Source organism: Mizuhopecten yessoensis, unplaced genomic scaffold, assembly GCF_002113885.1.
Source record: "Mizuhopecten yessoensis strain PY_sf001 unplaced genomic scaffold, ASM211388v2 scaffold716113, whole genome shotgun sequence".
NCBI classification, from domain to species: Eukaryota; Metazoa; Mollusca; class Bivalvia; order Pectinida; family Pectinidae; genus Mizuhopecten; species Mizuhopecten yessoensis.
In genome coordinates, this window is record NW_018479954.1 from 26,009 (window position 1) to 37,206 (window position 11,198).

At 43.1% G+C, this 11,198-nt stretch overlaps 1 protein-coding gene across 1 annotated transcript in view; it reads right to left on the reverse strand.

Moving 5' to 3' along the window:
- LOC110441739 (fibrinogen C domain-containing protein 1-B-like) overlaps window positions 1-11,198 on the reverse strand; it is a 21,375-nt gene extending 10,177 nt beyond the window's left edge. Inside the window, exons 1-4 of the mRNA XM_021484975.1 lie at window positions 10,698-11,198; window positions 1,700-1,842; window positions 1,133-1,229; window positions 424-588 (exon numbers count right to left, since the gene is read on the reverse strand). Of these exons, the coding sequence (XP_021340650.1) occupies window positions 424-588; window positions 1,133-1,229; window positions 1,700-1,842; window positions 10,698-10,950 (658 nt within the window). The 5' untranslated portion in view covers window positions 10,951-11,198. The remainder of the gene's footprint in view (window positions 1-423; window positions 589-1,132; window positions 1,230-1,699; window positions 1,843-10,697) is intronic.

Consider the following 11,198-nt stretch of genomic DNA (forward strand, 5'->3'; position numbering starts at 1 on the left):
CTGAGTACCCTGTTACACATGTATAACTTACCTGCGTCCCCTGAGTACCCTGTTACACCTGTCCCTGAGTACCCTGTCACACCTGTATAACTTACCTGCGTCCTCTGAGTACCCTGTTACACCTGTATAACTTACCTGCGTCCCCTGGGTACACTGTCACACCTGTCCCTGAGTACCCTGTTACACATGTATAACTTACCTGCGTCCCCTGAGTACCCTGTTACACCTGTCCCTGAGTACCCTGTCACACCTGTATAACTTACCTGCGTCCTCTGAGTACCCTGTCACACCTGTATAACTTACCTGCGTCCTCTGAGTACCATGTTACACATGTATAACTTACCTGCGTCCCCTGAGTACCCTGTCACACCTGTATAACTTACCTGCGTCCTCTGAGTACCATGTTACACATGTACAACTTACCTGCGTCCCCTGAGTACCCTGCTACACTGAGACGATATCTAGAGGCTCCATTACTTATGCGGAATAACTTGTAAGTTGCATAACGTTTTTCTCCGTTGAAATCCTCCATGTCTATCCGCAACTCGTACCAGCCCTGAGACACAATTGCGTGCAGAAACTCGTTCCCTGTAAACAGTAGTGTTACAAACCCCTGTGTCATGTACAATTGTTTTAACAAAATCGGTGGATTGAAAATTCATCTTCTCATTAGCACATATTACCGTGAGTACATGCCAGTTATTGAGTTGGAAGCCACAGCACGAGTTATCGTTCCTGGAACATTCGACTGTCTTAGGTATCATACAAGGATCGACTCTACTTCATATCACAGTAAACACATAACAACAGGGAGGACACTCCCTCGTTAACCAGTAAACATTTCCGGTTGTGTTTACATACCTTTAATGATCTCCCCTTGATCTCAGTCATTGTTGCATGCGCATGCTGACGTAGTTATTTAAAAAGATGTATTCATATCAAGTTAGATCCGAATGATCACGAAGAAAACAAACTATCAGCTTTTAATTTAGTCTTGCATGTACGTGTGTAATCTATTTTCTTTTCCCCCAAAATAGTCGTTATAGACAGGTTTAACTGTAGACCGATTGCTCTTTTATTTATTATATAAATGTTTTTTTAAGTATCTTTGTTTCTTTTAGTTCCAACTGACCTATCCAGAACTCTTTCGCAGGATCGCCAAACCCAAACATATACTCCTGCCATTTTCTCTTGAATTGTTCGGAACCGTCCATACGTCTCTGGAACGTCTACAAACACAACAGGTTCCCGTTACAAAAATGATTATTTTACCGGCAAGAAAATGACTGAAATAAATCATTTTCGAAAAATAGACATATAATTTATAAATTAATAATAAAGATGAAATTGAAAAGTCATCAGCAGTGTTCTGAGAATAACAATGCATCGGGACAAGACTGGGATTCTAACCCCGGACCTGCGGTAACAGAGCCACCTGATCAACGGTATTCCCCTGACATACATATCGAAAAACAATGGGGCGGTTACGGTTAGAAATACTAGTGGAACTCTCTAGTGTTTGCCGGCAGAGGACATGGATCCTTAAGTGAGTTTTTTTTCTTTCTATCTCTGTCTTGGCCCTGATATAGGTAACTTACACAAATCTGGGGTCCGATTGATTAATTAGATATGAATTGTTGTGAATTCTGAAGCTGTTTACCTTAAAGTGACTGTATACAACATATCTATAGTGACTTACCAACCAGCCGCCGCCGTCAGAGGTCATATCACAATACACGACCAATCCCTGTCGTAGATCGGACGGATGGACAGTGTACAGTCCGTCCGACGTCTGACCTGCCTTGTAAAGGTCATAGCAGTCACGTGGCAGCGGCTCGGGCGCTAAAATTCAGGAAAGTAAAATATTCATAAGATTGGTAGATCGTTTGTTTTTCTAGATAATATGATCGTATATTTTATTCTGTCAATGACGATATAACACGTAATCCTGAAGTATCAGAACAGTGACAGTTGATATCGAACAGTTGGTTATCCTTGTTTGTGCCAAAGTATGCTTGTGTTACCTAGAATATGACACCAGAATTCCCAACTTAAGGTCGTGATAAATTTGATATGCGCACTTAAATTCGATATATATGTCCAGAGTATATCTTTATCCTCCAAGATGGCACCCCATTTTGATATTCAAGCCCCATATAAGTTGTATGTGCCCTGTCACTTTCCTCATATTCACGAGGTCGCGTTACAGACGATTAACACATCTAGTCCCATAAGCCAGGCTTTTCGGAACACTAGATTGTCCGCAACGTTACATCGTGATACTTTCTTACGTATCGTTTCGAATCGTTTTGTTTTTGCCTGTGTCACGATACATTAACGGTACTGAAATGATCAATTTTCTTTATTTAACTATTAAGAGTTTACTTATTGTTTTGGAATCTTTCAGTAAATGTGTGGCCCTCTGTGCCAAAGTTCTAAAAATCATACAAAATATATTTTGACAGCATTTACTATACACATGTGATTAAGTATACGACAAAACTAGAATCCTGCACTCAGCCGATATGAAGGTGACCGTGATACGTATCGTATTGTGAGGTATCGTCGCAGCCCTAGGTCCAAACATACACCCTGTAATTGATTCGGGTCCCTTTGACCGTTTTAGGACAGCCCAAGTTGTCTGACGTCACGACGCAAATACGTAATATACTATAAACCATTAATGTTAATGTTGAACCCGTCGGCCAGACACGCCATACCATTCTGTATTGTTTACGATATGACACAATGTTGAACGGGTAGCACCACAAAACAAATATTGACTATGCAAATTAGGTCTGTAAAGAGCCGGGTAATGCCACCGCTCCAGGGTATTTGCATACAATGCAATCAAATAGTTATTGTGATCGTGGCAGATAGCATTAATGCTACATTAGTAAATGTACAACCGTCGCTCTTTGAAAACGACATGTGCGTGATTCAACGCTATTTCTTGTTCCACCATCGATATTTATGGTGAATTAATGAATGCTGTGGGTTTGAAACACCATCGAAACCATGTACATTGTTCCCAGAATCGCCAACAGCTCGAGTCGCTAACACAACTCACTATAGTACACTGATGCCGTTTCCCGGTCGCCTCTCTCGTCTACCATATAGGCCTCGTTTGTCATTGTTTCTGGTGTTTCCGGTACGTAGATAAAACAAAGGTAGGAACTTCCTGTTCCTTATTGTAATTCTGACCGATCATGATGGTATACGTGTCTTTAAATCGAGATTCAGACTCACTGCAGTACACAATCGGGATCCCGAGACTCACTGCAGTACACAATCGGGATCCCGAGACTCACTGCAGTACACAATCGAGATACCGAGACTCACTGCAGTATACAATAGAGATTCCGAGACTCACTGCAGTACACAATCGCGATTCCGATACTCACTGCAGTACACAATAGAGATTCCGAGACTCACTGCAGTACACAATCGAGATTCCGAGACTCACTGCAGTATACAATCGATATTCTGAGACTCACTGCAGTACACAATCGAGATCCCGAGACTTACTGCAGTGCACAATCGAGATCCCGAGACTCACTGCAGTATACAATCGAGATTTCGAGACTCACTGCAGTACACAATCGGGATCTCGAGACTCACAGCAGTACACAATAGAGATTCTGAGACTCACTGCAGTACACAATAGAGATTCCGAGACTCACTGCAGTACACAATCGAGATCCCGAGACTCACTGCAGTACACAATCGAGATTCCGGGACCGAGACTCACTGCAGTACACAATAGAGAGACTCACTGCAGAACACAATCGGGATCTCGAGACTCACAGCAGTACACAAAAGAGATTCCGAGACTCACTGCAGTACACAATCGAGATCCCGAGACTCACTGCAGTACACAATCGAGATCCCGAGACTCACTGCAGTACACAATCGAGATCCCGAGACTCACTGCAGTACACAATCGAGATTCCGAGACTCACTGCAGTACACAATCGAGATTCCGAGACTCACTGCAGTACACAATCGAGATCCCGAGACTCACTGCAGTACACAATCGAGATCCCGAGACTCACTGCAGTACACAATCGAGATTCCGAGACTCACTGCAGTACACAATCGGGATCCCGAGTCTCACTGCAGTACTCAATCGAGATTCCGAGACTCACTGCAGTACACAATCGAGATTCCGAGACTCACTGCAGTACACAATAGAGATTCCGAGACTCACTGCAGTACACAATTGAAAAAAATATATACATAATTTATAATGACAACCATAAACAAGGTTTAATTGATAGAAACATCCCCAGAACTTCCGGTTGTTTTATGCGAATTGAACAAAGCTTGCCTTGTAAAACACGATCGAGTTATAACATTGATTATTTCAGATAAACAGAGTCCATCTACCGCGTCAGTCATGTAAAACTGTCGGGTTCATAGAAAGCATCGCATCAAGCATCCTTTTTTACCTTTCACTGTAATCAGCTAACTAGAGTTCTAGCCAAAGAGAGGCTGCGGCGGGCATGCTCAATTATTGAAGTACCACTGCTCATGAATAATATTCGCTGTGTTCCTACATACCTGCATGGTCGGTAGGATGTCAGACCGTATCGGCCATCTTGCGGAAATGTCCTTTCCGTCCCCCACACCTAGGAGATGTTTCGTCCCCCAACACCTAGGAGATGTTTCGCCCCCACACCTAGGAGATGTTTCGTCCCTAACACCTAGGCGATGTTTCGTCCCTAACCCCTAGGAGATGTTTCGTCCCTAACACCTAAGAGGTGTTTCGTCCCCACACATAGTAGATGTTTCGTCCCTAACACCTAGGAGATATTTCGTCTCCCACACCTAGGAGATGTTTCGTCCTCCACACCTAGGAGATGTCCCTAACACCTAGGCGATGTTTCGTCCCTACCATCTAGGAGATGTTTCGTCCCCCACACCTAGGAGATGTTTCGTCCCCCACACCTAGGAGATGTTTCGTCCCCCACACCTAGGAGATGTATCGTCCCTAACACCTAGGAGATGTTTCGCCCCTAACACCTAGGAGATGTTTCGTCCTTAACACCTAGGAGATGTTTCGTCCCTAACCCCTAGGAGATGTTTCGTCCCCCACACCTAGGAGATGTTTCGTCCCTAACACCTAAGAGATGTTTCGTCCCTAACACCTAGGAGATATTTCGTCTCCCACACCTTAGAGATGTTTCGTCCCCCACACCTAGGAGATATTTGGGCCCCCAACACCTAGGAGATGTTTCGCCCCCACACCTAGGAGATGTTTCGTCCCTAACACATAGGAGATGTTTCGTCCCTAACACCTAGGGGATGGTTCGTCCCCCACACCTAGGAGGTGTTTGGTCCCTAACACCTAGGAGATGTTTCGTCCCTAACATCTAGGAGATGTTACGTCCCCCACACCTAGGAGATGTTTCGTCCTCCACACCTAGGAGATGTCCCTAACACCTAGGCGATGTTTCGTCCCCCACACCTAGGAGATGTATCGTCCCTAACACCTAGGAGATGTTTCGCCCCTAACACCTAGGAGATGTTTCGTCCTTAACACCTAGGAGATGTTTCGTCCCTAACATCTAGGAGATGTTACGTCCCCCACACCTAGGAGATGTTTCGTCCTCCACACCTAGGAGATGTCCCTAACACCTAGGCGATGTTTCGTCCCTAACATCTAGGAGATGTTTCGTCCCCCACACCTAGGAGATGTTTCGTCCCTAACCCCTAGGAGATATTTCGTCTCCCACACCTAGGAGATGTTTCGTCCTCCACACCTAGGAGATGTCCCTAACACCTAGGCGATGTTTCGTCCCTACCATCTAGGAGATGTTTCGTCCCCCACACCTAGGAGATATTTGGGCCCCCAACACCTAGGAGATGTTTCGCCCCCACACCTAGGAGATGTTTCGTCCCTAACCCCTAGGAGATATTTCGTCTCCCACACCTAGGAGATGTTTCGTCCACCACACCTAGGAGATGTCCCTAACACCTAGGCGATGTTTCGTCCCTACCATCTAGGAGATGTTTCGTCCCCCACACCTAGGAGATGTATCGTCCCTAACACCTAGGAGATGTTTCGCCCCTAACACCTAGGAGATGTTTCGTCCTTAACACCTAGGAGATGTTTCGTCCCTAACACCTAGGAGATGTTTCGTCCCTAACACCTAAGAGGTGTTTCGTCCCCACACCTAGTAGATGTTTCGTCCCTAACACCTAGGAGATGTTTCGTCCCCCACACCTAGGAGATGTTTCGCGTTAGCATCTTTCTCATAAAACAGAACAAAAGTTACAATTAGCAGAAACATATCGTTTCTGCTAATCAGTCCGTCATCTTTGATGCCCGATAACAAATGATAGAGTACATGTAAAGCAAGTTTTGGAAATGAGTTACTGTGGTATTTCCCCCGATCCCAGTATACAAGTCATGACACGTTGATCAGTATGAAATGAGTTACTGTAGTATTTCCCCCGGTCCATAGTATACAAGTCATGACACATTGATCATTATGAAATGAGTTACTGCGGTATTTCCCCCGGTCCCCAGTATACAATTCATGACACGTTGATCATTATGAAATTAGTTACTGTGGTATTTCCCCCGGTCCCAAGTATACAAGTCATGACACGTTGATCAGTATGAAATGAGTTACTGTAGTATTTCCCCCGGTCCATAGTATACAAGTCATGACACATTGATCATTATGAAATAAGTTACTGTGGTATTTCACCCCGTCCCCAGTATACAAGTCATGACACGTTGATCAGTATGAAATGAGTTACTGTAGTATTTCCCCCGGTCCATAGTATACAAGTCATGACACATTGATCTTTATGAAATGAGTTACTGTGGTATTCCCCCCCGGTCCCCAGTATACAAGTCATAACATGTTGATCATTATGAAATGAGTTACCGTGGTATTTCCCTTGGTCCCTAGTATACAAGTCATGAGACATTGATCATTATGAAATGAGTTACTTTGGTATTTCCCCCGGTCCCCCGTATACAAGTCATGACACATTGATCATTATGAAATAAGTTACTGTGGTATTTCACCCCGTCCCCAGTATACAAGTCATGATACGTTGATCATTATGAAATGAGTTACCGTGGTCTTTCCCTTGGTCCCTAGTATACAAGTCATGAGACATTGATCATTATGAAATGAGTTACTTTGGTATTTCCCCCGGTCCCCCGTATACAAGTCATGACACATTGATCATTATGAAATTAGTTACTGTGGTATTTCCCCCGGTCCCTAGTATACAAGTCATGACACATTGATCTTTATGAAATGAGTTACTGTGGTATTTCCCTTGTTCCCTAGTATACAAGTCATGACACGTTGATCAGTATGAAATGAGTTACTGTAGTATTTCCCCCGGTCCATAGTATACAAGTCATGACACATTGATCTTTATGAAATGAGTTACTGTGGTATTTCCCCGGTCCCCAGTATACAAGTCATGACACATTGATCATTATGAAATTAGTTACTGTGGTATTTCCCTTGGTCCCCAGTATACAAGTCATGACACATTGATCTTTATGAAATGAGTTACTGTGGTATTTCCCCGGTCCCCAGTATACAAGTCATAACATGTTGATCATTATGAAATGAGTTACCGTGGTCTTTCCCTTGGTCCCTAGTATACAAGTCATGACACATTGATCATTATGAAATGAGTTCCTGTGGTATTTCCCCCGGTCCCTAGTATACAAGTCATGACATGTTGATCATTATGAAATGAGTTACTTTGGTATTTCCCCCGGTCCCCCGTATACAAGTCATGACACATTGATCATTATGAAATTAGTTACTGTGGTATTTCCCTTGGTCCCTAGTATACAAGTCATGAGACATTGATCATTATGAAATGAGTTACTTTGGTATTTCCCCCGGTCCCCCGTATACAAGTCATGACACATTGATCATTATGAAATTAGTTACTGTGGTATTTCCCTTGGTCCCTGATAACAAATGATAGAGTACATGTAAAGCAAGTTTTGGAAATGAGTTACTGTGGCATTTCCCCCGGTCCCCAGTATACAATTCATGACACGTTGATCATTATGAAATTAGTTACTGTGGTATTTCCCCCGGTCCCCAGTATACAAGTCATGACACGTTGATCATTATGAAATGAGTTACCGTGGTATTTCCCTTGGTCCCTAGTATACAAGTCATGACACATTGATCATTATGAAATGAGTATACAAGTCATGACACATTGATCATTATGAAATAAGTTACTGTGGTATTTCACCCCGTCCCCAGTATACAAGTCATGACACGTTGATCATTATGAAATGAGTTACTGTGGTATTTACCCCGGTCCCCAGTATACAAGTCATGACACATTGATCATTATGAAATAAGTTACTGTGGTATTTCCCCCGGTCCCCAGTATACAAGTCATGACACGTTGATCATTATGAAATTACTTCATACACTGAGGAAAGTTGTTTTGTTTAACCTATATCCCTATAAGCAATTAAGGCGTTTCCATATAAAAAGAGTATATGATTCTCGAATGTTTAGGTTAGAGAAGATGATTGCTGAAATTGTTTACAATTTGACCATTATGATTGATATGACCACTATGATTGATATGACCACTCCAATTCACAATTTTGATTTGTCTTTGGCCATGACAGCTTCATGTAACATTTTATTGAAACTTTACAATATGAATATTTACGGCGGGACGACCCTAGTCGCGTGACGATGGACAGAGGCCACCCGAGACTTTAATGTTGTCCCTGATGACTTAGTCATCTCTGAGAATCCTGTCCTTCAATTTTACTTTCAGATATATCGGCAACGTGTTGTCTGGAAACAACAAGAAATGTATTGACCGCGTCGATCAGATCTTGAAATCAATGACACTCTATGTTCTATGCCGGGCTCTATCTTCAGTAGTTAAGCCGTAAAACACGACCAATCGGCACGGATTACTAATAAGGTCGCGATAAGCGGGACAATAACGATTGTCCAATCGTCAACTTTCTGTTTCTTGACAATAACATCCCTGTGTGACTTTGATTTGATTAACATGGCGGGTGTCGTCAATGGCGCAGAGGACATTACCCTTCCGGAACGCTTGGTCTTATTTCCATTGTAGTTTTTCAAAGTTCTACGTGTAAATCTGTCATTTGTCACTGTTAATACCCTGGTTTCATAGATTTGACCTCTAATTACAGGTTTGTAATAATGAACACGGACAAACAAGCTCAGCTCTCACTATCAACAGACATTAACGTAATTACATTTTAGAGGTGTACAGTTTGACGTTTTCTGCATTAAGTATAAATTCTTTCCGTTTCTGGGGAAATTCCAAAATCTCCAAAATTACAAGAACAATCCCTCTGGATCAGGAGACGTATGTCCTGTGTCTCAATGACTCGTTACCATACGAGTGCCTTGGATACGACTCGGAGGCAAACGACGCTGTTTTAAGGAGCGACTCAACATTGACAACGTCTACAGTGAGAGGACACCATTGCACAGCTATGTGTGTCGTTACCATGTTCTGGTCGATGATTAATCAAGTTTGTTCGTAAATGCACCTGTTTACAAAGTCACCTGTTTACAAAGTCACTCGTTGTCATTTCATTTCAAATATATTTTATTAATTAAACAAAAGGATTGAGCAACAGGCGTTGCCTATATAAGCTCTCTCCGTGGCTTCCAGCATACTTTTGATAGTTGAAGAAACTCGTTGTCACTGAGGTTTCCGACGGACAGAAGAGATTCCTACACATTAAATGGGACTAACCAAAGATGATACTTTAGGTCTACTATGACCATGGTATGTCCGGTTGCTAACGTACAGATATGCCAGCTCATTTTTAATACCATAGACGGACATTTTGTGTTTATTTAACTATCGTATGTACACAAGGCGCTACGTAAAGGCTCTAGTACAAATCACGGGCACATATTTACACGGTGCGTGAGTTACAAAACAAGGTGTGATATCAAAAGAGTGTGAATGTTGATGATTAACATACCGTGAATGGGGAGCCCCACCTCTGTGTGTACCTGTTTCTGTTTACGTACCTGTGTGTGTATGCGTACCTGTATACGTGTAGAGACGGTATTGACAGAAATCAGTACTACAGTATATGTAGGATACCAGTTCTAGACACGGCTGAAGCCAAATAAATCATGTTCTACCCGACTCGTCCTAGAAACGTCTACCGATTAGTCGCACGGATCAAAATGTGATAAAAGGTGGCAACTATTTTAGATATTTTCGAATTCACAAGATTGTGCCGTGTAAACAATGGATGCGTTTGTGAATATAAGTCCACTTCCTCGCCACGGCTAGAGGGGTATAGACTGGTTTTAAACGTATCTGACCAGACCGTACGCCTGTTCGTCAGTACATGGAAATGTGGACAAGTTTCAATGTGACAGATGATGTTAAGAATATACCTCGATATATGTATAAGTGATATGTATTCATAAAGTACCGGGCACATTGCCTGTCTATCAAAAAATAGTCTTTTAAGTAATTCCTGTCTGTCCGTTCGCGCGGGGATCGGCCACTACAGGCTGTTACATTCAGCAAGCTGTCCGTATGCAGGTATAGTTTTCTGGTTTGATTGCAATTCGATCCATATTATGTTGGAAGAAAAATGTAATAAAATGACTGACTCATTTATTGATTGATTGATTGATTGATATTACGGATGAGCCTACCTTCAGTGCGGACGGGTCCGGACTGCGGGTTCTGGGTCGGCGGAGACTTGTCCAGTATAGTGACTAGTCTGTGGAGTTCCTTGACCAACTCTGACGTAGGGAACCACACGGCAGCCCCCAGTGCTGCGGCTCCGGCCAGCATGGTCAGTAACATGACGAGGTTGGAATGATTCCCACTCGAGTTGGGGGACTTGGTAGCCATCTTGGCTTCAGCGTCGCTTCCTGATTCCACTACAACCTTGGACTCGCCCATGCGTGTTCACTAACGTAGTATCCGAGCTACTGGGCCCGTATTTCTCTATCACACGCAACACTACAAGTGTACAGGTATCCTTCGGGTAAAAAGGATGATCGAGACACACCCAATCTCCAGGGGAGGCCTTATACAGCTCTATCAAATGTATTTATACTTGGGCTAAAACGCCACGTCAGAGCACTGGACTGAACAAAAGTTTAAATATCCGCCTTCTGTGTACAGCATATATACCTGCACACGTGGGC